The following is a 17,368-nucleotide window of genomic DNA, read 5'->3' on the forward strand; positions in this document are numbered from 1 at the left end:
ACCTCAAGCTTGGGCCTGAATCATCCTCTTGATCCCCTTCCTTTCAGGGCCTGAAAAGCCTTTGAACAAGATCAGCTAGCCCAGCCCTTTGTTGTAGACATTGGAAGCCAAGCACAAGGAGCCAGGGACAAAGTCTGGTGGGGAAACGGTACCTCTGACTCAGTACCCTAAAGCTGCAGAACTGAGAACAGCAAGACCCTTCTTCTAAGGGTCCTACCTGGCAAGGGCTCTCTCGCTCTCTCTCTGCCCCATCAGATGACTGGCTACAGGAAGGGTCTTAGCCCAGGGATAGGGTGGGAGTGAAGGTTGTAGTTAGTCACCCCAGATGTTGGTCCTCACTCTCATCACAGCCGGCTTTCTTCGAGGCCAGGACTGGGTGATGGTGTCATTACTTCCGCCACAGTCTGACGTCACACTGCCAGGCCACACCCGATTGGAGGGCGACCCCCAAGGGGACCTCATGCAGGCTCCGGGCCTCCCAGGCTCCCCTGCCCCACAGAGCGTAAGTACCTGGCACCTAGACCTGGGCTTAGGATAAAAACCCAAGGGCTATATGGGCAGCAGGGACTTCCCAGGGTCTATCTTGTCCTTTCCATCAAGTATTTGATGACTCTGAGATCCAGAAAGGCTCAGATATGGGTTCAATTCCTTGGGTCTGGGGTTTTTTCCAGAACAGGGCTATGGAGCCCCAGTAGCCTTAGGGTGACCCCAGGTTTAGATATAGTATGCTTTTATCAAGTTGGGGCTCCCAAGAGCAGGCTACGTGTTCTCCATCATTCGGAGACTTCCCAGAGTTGTGCCCCAGACCATTTTCCCCAGCACAGAACAGATCCCCTGGCAGGACCCAGGCCTGGTCTAACCCTCACTCCTAAGGTCTCTGCCCTCTTTCTACCCAGAAGCATACAGGCTTCAACTGCTCATCATTTGTGCCAGATGGTCCTCCAGAGAGAGCCCCTTCGCTGCCTCCACACAGCCCAAGCATCGCGTCACCAGGTCCTGAACAAGTCCAGGGACACTGCCCAGCCGGACCTGGCTCAGGCCCCTTTCGGCTCTCACCCTCTGACAAGTTTTCTGGCTTCGGCTTTGAGGAGGGTCCAGGAAGCAGCCCTGGACGCTTCCTCAAGGGCAACCACGTGCCTTTCCACCCCTACAAGCGGCATTTCCATGAGGACATCTTCCCTGATGCCCAGACAGCTCTGGCCCTGGATGGACACTCCTTTAAGGCCTCTGGGGCACTGGAGCCTTTCGAGGACATCCCTGTGGACATGGGTGAGGCAGAGGCCTTCCTGCCTGGCTTCCCAGCGGAGGCCTGGTGCAACGGTCTCTCTTACCCCAGCCAGGAGCACAGCCAGGTGCTGGTGAGTATCAGTGGCCACAGGCCTTCCTGCCTCTCCCTTGTCTGGATTCTCAGGGTACTAGAAGGAGCTCAACGTTGCCACCTTGCCTTTTTAGACCTTGTGTCTCAAGATCAGTCTTTCACTGGACACAGAAAGCACAGTGCGGGCCACTTGGTCAGCTAGGGAAGGGATGCTGGCCCGGCAAGCTAAGGAAGCTGGCTCAGGAAGCTGGAAGCTTCCCAGAGGCCCTGAGTCAGGATCCCAGAGTATGACTTCTGTTTGTCAAGTGTCAAGAATCCCCAGGCAGACCAACCCGCCCATATGCAAATGTGAGAAGAAAAACACATTCCAGAGGCCAAGAGAAAGGGCTCAGCCAGGAGCTCAACTTCCCTCTTGAATACCAGTGTGCAGAGCTGAGGGACCTACATCCTTTTCTTTCTGTCTTTTTCTCTTTCTTTTTCTCTTTCTTTCTTTCTTTTCTTTCTTTCTTTCCTTCATTCTTTCCTTCATTCTTTCTTTCTTTCGCCAGTCCTGGAGCTTGAACTTAGGGCCTGGGCACTATCCTTAAGACTCTCTTGCTCAAGGCTAGCACTCTACCACTTGAGCCACAGCACCACTTCCAGCTTTTTCTGTTTATGTGGCACTGAGAAATCAAACCCAGGGCTTCATGCATGCTAGGCAAGCACTCTACCACTAAGCCACACTCCCAGCCCAAGCTAAGTCTTTTAAGTCATGCCAAGCACTTCTTCCTAGTCCTATAGGATGATTGGTTATTGATTATTGATTATTGATTGATTGATTTGCTGATCCTAGAACTTGAACTCAGGGCCTAGGTGCTATCCCTGAGGTTTTTTTGTTGTTGTTGTTCAAGCCTAGCACTCTACCACTTATGCAACAGTTCCTCTTCTGGCTTTTTTGATAGTTTACTGGAAACAAGAATCTCACAGACTTTCCTGCCTGAGCTAGCTTTGAACCACAATCCTCAGACCTCAATCTCCTGAGTAGCTAGCATTACAGGTACAGCCACTGGTATCTTCTTATTTTGTTTTATTTTATTATTTTATTTTTTTTTGCTGGTCATGGGGCCTGAACTCTGGGCCTGGGCGCTGTCCCTCATCTCTTCAGCTCAAGGCTAGCGCTCTACCACTGGAGCCACAGCACCACTTCTGGCTTTTTCTGTTTATGTGGTGCTGAGGAATCGAACCCAGGGCCTCATGCTTGCAAGGCATGCACTCTACCGCTGAGCTACCTTCCCAGCCCCTATTTTTTTATTTTACAGAAATAGGAGTTCATTATATAGCCCAAAGCTGGCCTTGAATTGAAACTGGTGCCTTAACATCCCTGGGCTGGCATTACAGGCTTGTTTGCCCCCTATTCTTTGCCTGAGCCTGTTCAGAGAAATATCTTTAAAACATTTTTGAGAGGTTAACATGTCTTCCCAGCTCTACCTGCAAGCTGGGTGACTATAGGCAAGTCACTTAGCCTCCCTGAGACTCAATGGAAAAGTCGGGCTAAGGGTACAACCTCTTGAGAGTTGTTTCTTTGGGACACCAAAGGGAGCTTACTTCCCACTCCCCACTCTGTCTAAAGGTCTTAGAGCAATGACTGAGTGGCCCAGCTAAGCTGTGCCTCCTCTAAATTCCCATCAATCCTCCCTACCTCTTGCTTTCAAACAGGGCCCCCATTCTAGCCCCACTCAAGCCACTACCAACCAGAAAGGAAGATGGGAAATGGAGGTGGATGCCTGACAGGTGTGGCCAAGACAGGATCTTATCCAGAAAGCCCCACTAAGGCAACAGCAGACCAGCAACGGCCCCCAAAAGCCCACTCAGAACCAGCTCCTGGTTATCCTGCCAGGTGCTTTCTTTCAAGTGCCCCCACTTAATCTTCATTACAACCATTATCTTTGCTTTGCGAAGAAGGACTTGAGGCTTAATAGAGACTAAGGCAGCCCACAGCCTGTGCATGGTGGAGCTGAGATTTAAGTACACACTTATCCATATGAAGCGAGAAGAGCTCAACTCAGAGCCCCACAGCTCCTGGGCTGAGCTGCTGAGTGACCTGGTACACACGGGCTCCTTTCTTTGATGGCAGCCCCATCATCTATCAAATGAAGGGGTTGGACAGCAGTCCTCATGGCCCTTCCAGGCCCAAGATTCTGTGATTGTGGCAATCTCTACATCCACAACCCCAGGGTACACCCAGGAAAAAAGTCCCTTTGAGCCCAAGTGGTCAGCTTCCCAGGACCCCTGAGAATCCTAAGAATAATCTACCCCCACAATGTGTGTCCACTATCCAGAACTTTCTGTGCTACTCAGATCCTGATTGTTCTAGCCCCCATTTAATCCTCCCTACAATCCTGTAGAAAGTTCCATTATCTCCACCTAGTGAAAGAGAACCTGAGGCTTGTAGAGACTGAAGCAGCTAGGCCCTGAGGACTCCTCTGTCCTTAACTCAATGTGACCACTGACAAGTCTCTCCTCCTCTCTGTCCTCTCGGAGCACAGCCTAACCTCTGTCTCTCACTTGAAGCAAGGACAAGGGTTAGATTCCAGCCTTGGTTCACACCATTAACTTGCTGAGCTCCCTTAGGGAAATCCCCGCCCTCCTCTGTTTCTCTGTTCTTCTCCAGGAATCAGCTTTAAAGAGGCAGGGAAGGGTAAGGGCTTGTTAGGAAAAGAGAAAAAAAAAAAAACCCACAAAATTGGTTTTCTTTTCTAGCAGGGGTCAGAGGTCAAGGTCAAGCCCCCAGCTCTGGAGAATGGTGCTGGGATGTACTGCTACCAGCCTCCCTTGCAGCACATGTACTGCCCCTCCCAGCCTCCCTTCCACCAGGTGAGTCTGGGGCAAGTGAGCATGTGCCCCACCCCTCCCCAGGTCTCAGGATTATCTTCTCGTGTGGATGTGTACTCTGTGTGGCTCATAGATGTGAATGTGGGTGTGAATGGGATTCGGTGCAGGCAGCAGGGTCCTGAATCTCATACTGGGCCACCCTGGGGGGGGGGGGAGGGGGTTAGTGGTTAGTGGGGAGAGACATAATTGCCTTTCCTTGGGGGAGGAGGGGAGAAGGGGTGAGACTGAGAGGAGGCTAGGCCATGATATGAAACAGGGAGGGAGAGAGGAGTCACCCCAGACAGACAGGGACAGAGAGAAAAGGGGTGTGTGGTGTGACACACACAGGCTGCATGGGACAGGAAATAATGGACTCCTTGCCAGGTCACATCCTGCTAGGTGACCTTAAGCTTCCAATTTCCTTTGGCTTAGAGTGAGTAGGTCCCAGTATGAGGTTAGGGGGCCTCCCTACCTGGAAGGCTGTCCGTCTTCATTAGCTTTGGGCTTTTCCCTATTACATTACCCAGCTTCGGCCTTGCCCAAATGTACAGGATGGGGTAAATAATCACTTCACACTGACAAGGGATGGAGGGATTTTTGTTTTGTTTTGTTTTAAGAGAAAGAAAAGAGCCCCAGAGCAGCCAGAGTCATCGGGCAAGACAGAGCAAGTGGTTGCCCAGCGCCCGGCTCTATCCACCTGCAGCCTGGCACTGGGACAGGCCCTGCCTGTGGAGCAGGTTCTACTCCTGCCTTTTTGGCATTAGCCCTGATCTTGGCCAAGCCAGGAGGCAGGCAAGTGGGGGCAGGGGCGGGGGGGGGGGGGGGTCAGACAGCCTGCTCTGCAAGAGAAAAAGATAGAAGGGAGCAAGGGACCACATGGCACCAGGGAACATCTTCTCTTCTGGAAAGGGCCTGACTGCGATGGTCAAAGCTGCCCTGAGACTCCTGGTCTGACTCAGGGTAGAAGATGTCCCTGAGACAGCCTGTCACAACCAGGATGGAGCCACTACAGGATCAAGGAGCCACCAGAACCTTAAATGGCCTCACCATGTCTGGTCCTACTTTGATGCCCTCTGTAGTCTGCACCCTTCTGGAACAAGATGGCCGCACCCAGGGCTTTATGGAGCCTAGGACAGGGTGACTCAGGCACTAAGTGTCTCTCGGTGACCTGGAAAGAGCACTTCAGCCCGGAGCAGCTGGGGGAGTCAGAGTCTCCTACTCCCCTACCCCCATAAAACACCATCCTTGGCACCACAGCCACGCCCTTTGCTGTAAAACCACCTCCTACCCCCACCTGCCCACCACCATGACCGGCTCTTTCAAAGAGCCACTGAAACTCATAAAAGGTGGCAGTGCCCAGCAAACGCCCAGGCTGGACATCCCACTTCCGGCCCAGTAGTCTCTAAGAGAGGCCCAGGGGAGCCTGGAGTGCCTGCCAGGAAGGATGCAGGAGCTGAGGGCTGCTCTTCATCCATCACCATGACAATGAGAGCACCTCAAGGGCTGAGAGGAAGGAGCTGGAGGAAGGGAGCTTTGAGGCCTTTGAGATTCTGCATTCCAGAATTGGATCTCCTCCCAGGCCATCGTGTGGATGTCCACATGTTGGTCCCTTCTCAGATAGCTCTGCCATGGGGGTGGTGGAGCCCATGTCCAGGGAGAGGACAATCAGGCCGCAGTGATTTCTTTGGATACATAGGAATGGGGGAGGGGAATCCTTCCTTGGAAAGGCTGGCTATCATGGTAATCATTCTGCCCCTTTGACCTCTACAGTACTCGCCTGGCGGTGGTAGCTACCCTGTACCCTATCTGGGTTCTGCTCATTATCCATACCAGAGGATTTCACCCCAGGCCAGCGCTGATGGCCACCAGCCGCTTTTCCCCAAACCCATCTACTCCTACAGGTACATCTCTCAACACCGTTGGCTTGAAAGGAGTGGGGGAGGAAGGGGAAACTGAACTGAGGCATAGAATCCTTAGGGTGTGATGGCAATAGCAAGAGGTGGAAATCATACCCAATAGGTTTCCAAAAGATAATGAGGAGAAGATTCCTAAATGGGGGCAGGGAGTGGACTAGTTGGCGCCTAACCTTTCATCTAACCCAGGAGAAAGCATTGGTTCCTTGGGTGGGCCTGATGAGTCAAACCTTCTGGTACCCAGGGCCTGAGACTGGAGTTTAGGGGTAGGGAGAAAAGGACACTCTCTTCTTTTCCCTCTCCCCAGATACAGAGAGAAGCCATGTTCTGCTGGAAATAAATGAGGGAGGAGGGTTGTAGCAATGACTCAGTTACAGGCCATCTGCCAATTCTGGTGGGTCCTCTCTGAGGCTGAGATTTGGTACTAGCAGCACCCAGTACATCTGTCCTTCTATTCATCCTATCCATAAGGATGTGTCACCTAATGGGTGGCAGGCCCCAGAGACAGGGAGAAGCCAGATCCTCAGCTAGAAGAAACTCAGGGGGTGGAAGAAGAAGGAAAACAGTCAGAAACACAGAGAGGGGGCTTTACAAGAGACAGGCTGCTGTGCAGGAATGAGACAAACAGGACTGGTAGTACAGCAGAATTGGGTTCTAGACCCAGATTTGGGATTTACTAGCTGTGAAACTCAAGCTAGTTACTTAATCTCTTGGATCCTCTGTTTGTTTGTATGGGTAAGAAAGGAGGAGGAGAAGGAGGACAAGGAGGAGGAAGAGGACAAAGAGGAGGAGGAGGAGGAAGAGGAGGAGGAGGAGGAGGAGGAGGAGGAGGAGGAGGAGGAGGAGGAGGAGGAGGAGGGAGAAGGAGAAGGAAGGAAGGAAGGAAGGAAGGAAGGAAGGAAGGAAATAAGGAAGGAAGGAAGGAAGGAAATAAGGAAGGAAATGTCAGGTCTAGTGCTAGTGGCTTGCATTTGTAATCCTGGCTATACAGGAGGCTGAGATCAGAGGATCACAGGTTGAAGCCAGCCTGAACAGATAAATCCGAGAGGTTCTTATCTCCAATTAACCAACTAAAAGCTGAAAGTGGAGGTGTGGCTCAAGTGATAGAGTGCCAGCCTTAAGCAAAAAAGCTAAGCAAGAATGCTAGGCCCGGGGCTGGGAAGGTGGCTCAGTGGTAGAGCACTTGCCTTGCATGCATGAGGCCCTGGGTTCGATTCCCCAGCACCACATAAGCAAAAAGAAAAAAAGCCGGAAGTGGCACTGTGGCTCAAGGGGTAGAGCGCTAGCCTTGAGCTGAAGAGCTGAGGGACAGCGCCCAGGCCCAGAGTTCAGGCCCCATGACCGGACCCCCCCCCCCCAAAAAAAAAAAGAATGCTAGGCCCAGCTGGGTGCCAGTGGCTCATGCCTGTAATCTTAGCTACTCAGGAGGCTGAGATCTGAGGATCACGGTTCAAAGCCAGCCTGGGCAGGAAAGTCCGTGAGACTCGTATCTCCAAGTGGTAGAGTGCTAGCCTTGAGCTGAAGAGCTGAGGGACAATGTTCAGGCCCAGAGTTCAAGCCCCATGACCAACCAAAAAAAAAAAAGAATGCTAGGCCCCGAGTTCAAGCCCTAGTATTGGCGCACACACACACACACACACACACACACACACACACACACACACACACACACAAAGTCAGAGTATCAGAGTATAGCAATTCAGGCTATTGGAAGGTTTAAGTAAGAGAATATAGGAGGCACAGCCTGGGATATTTCAGGAATTTAAGATATCTTAGTTCCTTCCCTACTATCCAATATTCATGCAATGGCTGAGGACAGACAAGTAATGACAGTTTTCATATAATGAGTGTACTATGTTATTCTCAGATAGCTATTACTTGCTCCCATTTCACAGCAGAGGAAACTGAGGTTTGAAGTAGCTAAGGTACCCACTCAAGGTCACACAGCTGGTACCTAGCTAAGTCAGATAATAACCATTGTTTCTCAGACTCCACAGACCCTGATAGATTTGTGATTCCTGACTTCAGTATCTACTCAGAGCCTATCATCAGAGGGAGGGTTCGTTTGGGAGGTGTCTGGGGTCTTGTCATACTCTCAGGGACTCTCTGTTTTCCTCAGCATCCTCATCTTCATGGCCCTTAAGAACAGTAAAACCGGAAGCCTTCCAGTTAGTGAGATCTACAACTTCATGACGGAACACTTCCCTTACTTTAAGGTAAGACTGCTCACCACCCCAAGTCTTGGGCAAGCCAGGCCTGTCCAGAACCAAAGGGTTCAGCCTGGAGGTAGGAAGGGAGCTAGGATGGGGATCAGAAGGAAGTTTCCCCCCTAAAATAGGATTCTACAGCTAGTTATAACTAAGTTATGAAACATTCACCTAACATGCATGAGATCCAGGGTGCCATCCTCAGTTCTTTTATTTGTTTTTATTTTTATTTCTGCCAGTCCCAGGACTTGAACTCAGGACCTAGACTGTCCCTGAGCCTCTTTGTGCTCAAGGCTAGTGCTCTACTTTTGAGCAGTTTATTGGAGATAAGAGTCTCATGGACTTTCCTTCTTGGGCTGGTTTCAAGCCACAATCCTCAAATCTCAGCCTCCTGAGTAGCTAGGATTACAGGCGTGAGCCATCAGCACCTGGCTTCATTCTCAGTTCTTTATTTAAAAAAAAAAAAAAGGCAGAAGAGGGGAAAATGTAGAGAACTGAGAGTTGAAGCTGCTGGCTCCAGGTTACACAGTGAATTGGAGCCAGATCTTCTGCTAGTGGGAAGTGAACTATGCTTCAAGAAGCAGATACCTATCTTGAGTTTGGAGAGAAAGTTGAAGAAGAAATGAGAAGATGTCCCTGGCCTTGCCCCCAGGATGCTGTGAACCTGGAGGAATTCCAGTGGGAGCTGGTCAGCCAGGGTGACAAGAGGTGCCGGGGCTGAAGAACCCATCGCCTTGCAGATGAGATTATGATCTGCCTCTGTGGGCGGCAGGCTGAGCTGCAGTTGTGCCAGAAAGTGGGGTGTGGGTTTCATAGTCTTTGGCTGTTCCATGGAACTGGCTGGCTCACTTGACTCTCTCCCTTCCCACCTCCTGGGTACAGAATCTAGCTCTTAACCTCCCCAGGAGGGGTTTGGAGAAAGCTCAACCCAACTCCCTCCCAGAACCCCTAGATCAAGAGAAGGAGTGAAAGGGCCTTTGAGGAAACTGAGACACTAAATCCTCAGAGGGTAAGGATAATGGCAGGAGGTAAGAGGTCAAACCCAGTGGGTTCCCAAGGGATGCTGAAGAGCAGATTCCTGCCTGGGGGGGCAGGGGGTAAACTAGATCCCCTCTGACCTTTTGCCTAACCCTGAGGAATCCTGTCTGATTTGACTTGCATGGGTCCCCTGAGGTCCAGCCTCTTGGGACAGGACAGGTACCCTTTTTCCCAGATGGGAAAATATATCAGAAGGCAGTCTAGTCACCCCAGGTCACATAGCAGGTGGAGTCATGCCCCAGATGAAGTTATTTAGCTTCACACACTGTCCCCTCTCCCTTGCTGCCTGCCCACCCCATGCCCCAGACCATCCTGGGTGGGTGTGAGCTTGTGTCTAAGACATGCCTTCCCCAAGAATGACATCCTGATGGATAGGATCTCATCTGCTTCCCAGGCAGAGGCCAGGAGCTGAAGCCCAGGCAATCCAGAACTCTCAGCTCCATCTGCCAGTGGTGGGTTCCTACTCCCACCCAACCCCACAGCCCCAGCTCCCCAAATGTCCTGCCAGGGGATAATTGGTAGCTGATGTCCAGACGCGTCTGTACTTGCTGAGCTGCTGTCCGGTGGGGAGTGGGTAAGAGGGTGGGCATGATCTGGCCAGGAATAGAAAAACATGTTGACCTACTAGAGGTTTAAAGGGAGAGGAGGGGGAGGAAAGTAGTTGCTCAGATTGCAGAAGCTTCAAAGCCTTGTACCTAGGATTGCACCTGTGCCCCAACAGGTCAGGGAGCTGAGCTCTCTCTAACTCCTAAAGCCCTAAGGGTCTTCCAGGCCTCCAAGGGTTGGGCCAGAGAAAGGGAAACGAAGGCCCTGCCCCACTCCTCTGGGCCAACGATGGTTCTTGCCAACTCCCAGCCTGGCCCGCGGCCCCTCCCTGCATCTCATCTTCCTGGCTTAATTATTTTTCCTGGGAGCCGTGTAATCCCTGTTTTATGAGGCTGAAGAGTGAAGAGGTCTAACAGCTTTTTTCGGTTCTAGTTGTTGTTCTTAGCCAGTTGCATCACTCCCTCATTCCGCAGTTTACATTTGACTTCAGAGAGAGAGCATCTAAGAAGATGGGACGGGCCCCAGATGGTGAGGCAGGTCCTAGAATGGGTGACCTGGGCAGGGCCCTTAGTTAAAGGAGAGAGCTGGAATCTGGGTTCATCACTCCCTTATGGGGTGATAAAAGGCTAGGCCTTTTTTCTCTGGATATCAGTTTTCCACTCTGTAAAAATGGTTGAGTTTGCTGAGCACCAGTGGCTCACATCTGGAATCCTGGCTACTCAAGAGGCTGAGACCTAAGGATCTAGGTACAAAGGCAGCCCAGGTAGGAAAGTTTATGAGATTCTTATCTCCAATTAACCATCAAAAAACGAGGAGTGGAAGTGTGGCTCAGGTGGTAAAGGCCCAATCTTGAGCAAAACAGCTAAGGGATAGTGACCAAGCCCAACTTCAAGGCCCAAATACTGGCACACAAATGGTCTATCAGGATCTGTTGGCACAGATCCTGCCAACTGGACAATTTCCCTCTGACTCCTCTAAGGAACTATTCAAAGATTCCCTACCCTCTCCATCTCTCACTCGCCATTTGAAGGTATTTTTTCTGGGCAAGGAAAGATTGGATTCTGAGTGGACTACACTCAGGCCCAGAGCAGCCGATGTGTGCGTCCTATAGCCCCATGAGTCAGGAATGTGGGACTAGGGAAGTGTCCAGCCACTGGACATAATTGTTAGTGCTGACCATACTCCTTCCAAACAGGAAGTGGCTGGGGTGAGGGCTGCCCTGGCATCCCAAAGTCACAGATTTATGGGGCCATAAAAAAATCCCAGTGCCCATTAATTCTGCCCATGGGGCGACACAGCCTTGAGACAGTTGTGGGAGTCAGAGGCTGGTCTGATGGCTAAAAAAAAAAAAAAAATCTTCCTTGGCAATGATCCTTGGGGGATTCTCTCAAACAGCCCCCCATCCCCAGGGCAGCTGTCCCCAAGAAAGGCTCCAGTAGCCACAGCCAGCAACTCATAGTGACGCTGGCATCAGGGCCTGGTTCTGCTGGGCGTGATTCAGCTTGACTGTTCCCTGGGGCAAGTGAGCTGGGAGGAGGGAGTGGCTGCCCCTCATTAACCAGCAACTAAAGACTGAAAAGGAGAAGGGTCAGAGGATGAGGGCAAAGGAGCCCCAATGACCAGAGAAGCCGCTCTAGACACAGTCCACCCCCACTGGGCTCCAGGCAGTCCCAGAACCTGGAACAGATGGAGAGGTAGGGGGCGGGAAGTCCATGGGCACCCCCGCCACCGCCTCTCATCCAACTGAGTCAGCCTAATGGTTTTTACAACACTCCCTGGGCACAATTACTGCGCTGGTGGCATGACCAGGACTCCTAATGGGTGTTTATTCTGTTGGCACGGTACCCCGCCCCTCGCCTGAGGGCTGGCCTCCACACAAGGACACGCCCCCTGGGCACACTCATGTGAACACACACCCACACACTCAATCATAGATACACACACACATCCCATATACATACATACCCAGAGAGAGTCTTACACAGCTACCCATTCGTACCTGAACACACTGCTCACACCAGGAAGGCACATTTAGGGATGTACCTCACCCCACACACACCTGTGCACCAACCCCATATAATACAGTCAAATGCATGTGCAACATGTGCACACACACCCAACCTCTCACCAGCTCACCCATTTTTTTTCTCCCAAGTTGGCTCCAGAAGGGCTAAGTCTGGATTAAGAGAGGAACATTCTACAGCTTCTCCCTCCAGAGCTGATTCAGGAGACCCTGTAGTGAACAAGAGGATACACAGGCCATAAGGCCCAGTGTGGGTAGTACAGCTTTAGTAGGGACATAGGCCAGAGGTCTTTGGGCACCCACCAGTCCCCCCCCAATTTATCTGTCTCTCCATCCCTCTCTGTCTCTCTCTGTCTGTCTCTGTCTCTGTCTCTCTGTCTCTCTGTCTCTCTCACGTTCTGTGGGGAAGGTACTAGGGCTTGAACTAGAGCCTGGGCATTGTCCCTCAACTTTCTCACCCGAGGCTAGTAGTTCTACCATTTGAGCCACAGCTCCACTTCCTGCTTGTGTGTGTGTGTGTGTGTGTGTGTGTGTGTGTGTGTGTGTGTTTTGGCTGTGGGGTCTGAACTAGGCGCTATCCCTCAGCTCTTCAGCTCAAGGCTAGCAGTCTACCACTTGAGCCACAGCGCCACTTCCTTTTTCTGCCTATGTGATGCTGAGGAATTGAACCCAGGGCCTCATGCATGCAAGACAAGCACTCTACCACTGAGCCACCTTCCCAGCCCGTGTGTGTGTGTGTGTGTGTGTGTGTGTGTGTGTGTGTGTGTGTGTGTGTGTGTGTGTGTGTGTGTGTGTGTGTGTGTGTGTGTGTGTGTTTTGTCTGTCAGTCATGGGGCTTGAACTCTGGGCCTGGGCACTATCCTTCAGCTCTTCAGCTCAAGGTTAGCACTCTACCACTTGAGTCACACCACCACTTCCAGTTTTCTGGTGGTTAATTGGAGATAGTCTCAGGGACTTTCTCTCCAGGTTGGCTTTGAACCACGATCCTCAGATCTCAGCCTCCTTAGTAGCTAGGATTACATGCGTGAGCCACTGGCACCCAGCTCACTTCCTGCTTTTTTTTTTTTTCCCTGCTGGTTAATTGGAGATAAGTCTAATGTACTTTCCTGCTAGGGCTGGCTTCAAATTGTGATCCTCAGATCTCAGCCTCTTGAGTAGCCAGGATAATAGGCATGCACCACGAAACCTGGCAACCAGTCATCTCTTTAATTACTTCACAGTCCTTTAATGGATTGGACAGGATGAGGGCAGATTTTAGGTTTCTCCCTCGAAAGTTACTGAGCTTATGCTCAATAGATAACGGGTCTGTGCACTGAATTGGCAAATTTCATGTTTTAGAGAGCTCAGACCTACAGCGAACTCTTGCTGCCTGAACCCAGCCTGAATTCTTGGCTTTGCTTCACTCCCGCAGACAGCACCTGATGGCTGGAAGAATTCTGTCCGCCACAATCTATCACTCAACAAGTGCTTTGAGAAGGTGGAGAACAAGTCGGGAAGTTCATCGCGCAAGGGCTGCCTGTGGGCCCTCAATCCTGCCAAGATTGACAAGATGCAGGAGGAGCTGCAGAAATGGAAGAGGAAAGACCCCATTGCTGTGCGAAAAAGCATGGCCAAGCCAGGTAAGACTTAGCCTGGGCTTAGGAGGGAGAATTCTGGGAGCCCATGAACCAAAAACAAGAGGGTTCTGAGGCTGGGTTGGGGAGAGGAGGAGGCTGGGAACAAGGGAGGTCTCATGATGATCCTTCTCTCTTGGGCCTTTTCAGAAGAGCTGGACAGCCTCATTGGAGACAAGAGGGAGAAGCTAGCCTCCCCGATGCTGGGCTGTCCACCCCCTGGGCTGCCAGGCCCAGGGCCCATTCGGCCACTGGCACCTCCAGCTGGGCTCTCCCAACCACTGCATTCAATCCATTCAGTTCCAGGCCCCATTCCTGGGAAGAACCCCCTACAGGACATTTTAGGGGGGCATGTACCCTCCTGCTACGGGCAGACATACCCACACCTCTCACCAGGCCTGGCCCCTGCTGGACCTCCACCACCATTGTTCTCGCAGCCAGATGGGCACCTTGAGCTGCGAGTCCAGCCAGGCACCCCCCAGGACTCACCTCTGCCTGCCCACACCCCTCCCAGCCACAGCACCAAGCTGCTGGCTGAACCTTCGCCAGCCAGGACTGTGCATGACACCCTCCTGCCAGATGGAGACCTCGGTACTGACCTGGATGCCATCAACCCTTCTCTCACTGACTTTGACTTCCAGGGTGAGCAGGGGGATGGGAAAGGGGAGGTAGGATGGGACTAGAGGCTGCTCATGTTTGGCTGGTCTGTCCTTTTCTGGTCTCGGGATTGCTGCCTGCTGGCTACTGGGTTTCTGGTCACTTGAAGATAAAGAGCCAAAAGTGGGTGTGGAGCTAGCTACCCTACCCAGAGCATGGAGTGAGGAGGGTCCTTGCCCCCATTTCCTTCCTCTTGGTGCCCTGAATACATTCTACCTGCCCCTTTTCAAACCACTCTGGGGCACTCACAAGCAGAAGGAAACAGCTTACCTCCAGAGAGCTCCAATCTGATGGAGAGACAAACCAGGTTTTAGGAAAATATTCTTAGAAATACCTTCAAAGAAATCCTCATCCCAGTCTGGGGCCGGTGGCTCAGGATCACAGTTTGAACCAGCCCAGGCAGGAAAGTATATGAGACTCTTATTTCCAATTAACCAACAGAAAACCCAGCTCAGCTGGGCACTGCCGGTGACTCACATCTGTAATCCTAGCTACGCAGGAGGCTGAGATCTGAGGATCACGGTTCAAAGCCAGCCCAGGCAGGAAAGTCTGTGAGACTCCAATAAACCACTCAGAAAACTGGAAGTGGCACTGTGGCTCAAGTGGTAGAACGCTAGCCTTGAGCTGAAGAGCTGAGGGACAGCGCCCAAGCCCAGAGTTCAAGCCCCACAACCGACCCAAAAAAATAAAGTAAAATAAACCAGCTCAAAGTGGTAGGGTGCTAGCCTTAAGTGAAAAAAGCTCAGGAACAGCACCCAGGCCCCGATTTTAAGACCCATGATTGACAAAAAATAATAAAAATAAAAATAAAATAAATACATCTTCATCTCAGTCCAAATCAGGGCTTAGGCAGCTGTGGGCATGAAAATACTAGGTCTTGGGTTCAATGCCCAGCACTACAAAAAAAGCTACTGAGTACTAAGTATTTACATATGTCCCCATCTGTGCCTATAAAATAACAAGGAAACATTAAAACCATTTCACAAGTGCACGTAGAGGTGACATGACCTTCTCAGGGCTAGGTAATTGTTGGGGTTTTTTTTTATTAGTTTATATTAGTTATATGAGAAGGGGGGGTACAGATTTCATTGTTACCTCTCCACACATGTTCACACTATATTCTAATCAAGATCACTCCCCAGAGAGAGGGAGTTTGATTGGCAGCCAAGGCCAATCCCATCCTCTAGACCCTACAGTGCTGATGTCCTGTACCTCAGGACCTGGCCTGCCATGATGTCGAGAGAGGGAAAGAGGGAGAAGGAGAGAGAGAGAGAGAGAGAGAGAGAGAGAGAGAGAGAGAGAGAGAGAGAGAGAGAGAGAGAGAGAGGGAGAGAGAGAGAGAGAGAGAGAGAGTCAGTGGCAGCACTGTTTTCTCCTGAGTCTGATATGCTTTCCTGTTCTTGTCCCTGGTCCCTGACCCCTAGCCCTTACAATAGAGGAGGCCCAGGAATTCAGGCTTGTCTACCTCATCAGTCAAGTGATGATCTCAGAGGATCCCCCAGGCTACCACCAGGTGTCCAGAATTTGCACCAGCCATTCTAGTAGGCAATTCTCAAATCCCTGAATCTTGTTTTTTTTGGTTTTTTGTTTGTTTTTGGGTCCGGTCGTGGAGCCTGAACTCTGGGCCTGGGCACTGTCCCTCAGCTCTTCAGCTCAAAGCTAGCGCTCTACCACTTGAACCACAGGGCCACTTCCAGCATTTTTCTTTTTGCTAATGTGGTGCTGAGGAATCGAACCCAGGGCCTCAGGCATGCAAGGCAAGCGCTCTACCACTGAGCCACCTTCCCAGCCCCATCAAATCCCTGAATCTTGACCCCCACCCTCTACCCCCAAAATAAGGTCACAAGGCTTTCAGACTGTGCCACTGGATCTTGGCATCTGAGACTCAAAAAAAAAAAAAATCAATCCAAGCTGGTACCAGCATCTGCTTCCCATCAGTGACACCCCAATCTTGCTCTCCGCAGCATGTAAGAGTTCTGTGGAGGACATATAGAGCCCCTCTGCTGCTCCCCGATAACGTTTGTTCTTCCCTCCTTCCCCAACTAGGAAATCTGTGGGAACAGTTGAAGGACGACAGCCTGGCCCTTGATCCCCTGGTACTGGTGACCTCATCCCCGACGTCTTCCTCTCTGCCACCACCCCTGCCACCCTCCCATTGCTTTCCCCCAGGGCCCTGTCTACCAGAGACAAGCAGTGGAGCAAATGAATTGGCACCATCAGGCAGTGAGGGATCCGGGGCCCTAGGAGATCTACACCTCAGCACCCTCTACTCAGCCTATGTGGAGCTGGAGCCTACGCCCCCCGCGGCCCCTGCCGGCCCTGCTGTGTACCTCAGCCCCAGCTCTAAGCCCATGGCCCTGGCATGAGCTAGGCATAGCATCAGCTCATCTCTGCCTGATCTGGATTTCCCAGCTTATTGCCCACATCGGCTTCACCTTTAAAGGTCAAGGAAGGAAAACGCTACCTGTCCCCTGTGCCACTCAGCCAACCTGGGTGTGAGCTGGCAGCTGCGGGGTAGAGGACAGTACCCAGGATGTTGCCCTCACACACTGCTGCCATCGGGTGTTCCAGCTCCTCACTCAGGGCTCCTGGAGAACAAGAAGCAAATGCACTCTCCTAGTTCTGTCCCTTTAGCATTCCAGCATACACGGATCCGCAGTCCCTCAGATACGCCCCCCACTTGTGCACCTCACATGCAGAGGAATCCACACCACATCATAGAGAGCCTGGCTTCCTGTCTGGGGTAGCTGAGAGTTAAAAGCCTTGGTTACCAAAGCTCAAGACCCCCATCCCATGTCAAAGGTCCCATCAACCATCATCTGACTGTGTACTCTGCAGGCCTGGCCTCCTCCAGTCATATCCTTTCCCAGAAGCCCCTGTATTTATTTCCCATCTTCACCCCAATGGTCCAGGCTCTGGCTCCATGTGACCTGTGGGCACCCCGAGGTCGGCGGGGGTTGGGGGGGGCTGCTTAGCAGCACCTGATTGCCAGGCTCTATCGACCTTCACATATATCCTGTCTGACCACCATCAGGTGACACACAGGAGAGGCACCATCCACCCAGGACCAAACTGAGCCCAATTTCAACACAAGTGTTTGGGAGGGGAAAAAATCCTTGCCCTGGGAAACTCGAACACCTTTTCTTGTCCTAGTCCCAGGGGGTAGAAAGAGTCCCCTCCAGGTCACCACAGTCTTAACTCTG

General features: G+C 51.7%; 1 protein-coding gene across 3 annotated transcripts; it reads left to right on the plus strand.

Moving 5' to 3' along the window:
• Positions 1-379: 379 nt before the first annotated feature.
• Positions 380-16,531, plus strand: Foxn1 (forkhead box N1). Of its 3 annotated transcripts, none has more exons than XM_070026758.1 (8): positions 380-502; positions 897-1,358; positions 4,058-4,171; positions 5,939-6,069; positions 8,201-8,297; positions 13,307-13,514; positions 13,659-14,150; positions 16,212-16,531. In XM_070026758.1, the coding sequence occupies exons 1-8, from the start codon at positions 380-382 to the stop codon at positions 16,529-16,531; spliced, it is 1,947 nt and encodes a 648-aa protein (XP_069882859.1). The 3 variants fall into 3 exon arrangements, with proteins under 3 accessions (XP_069882859.1, XP_069882860.1, XP_069882861.1); XM_070026759.1 differs by having other exon boundaries at positions 4,061-4,171; XM_070026760.1 differs by having other exon boundaries at positions 900-1,358.
• The last annotated feature ends 837 nt before the right edge of the window (positions 16,532-17,368 follow it).

This window comes from Dipodomys merriami, unplaced genomic scaffold, assembly GCF_024711535.1.
Source record: "Dipodomys merriami isolate MVZ:Mamm:240054 unplaced genomic scaffold, mDipMer1.0.p SCAF_19, whole genome shotgun sequence".
NCBI lineage: Eukaryota > Metazoa > Chordata > Mammalia > Rodentia > Heteromyidae > Dipodomys > Dipodomys merriami.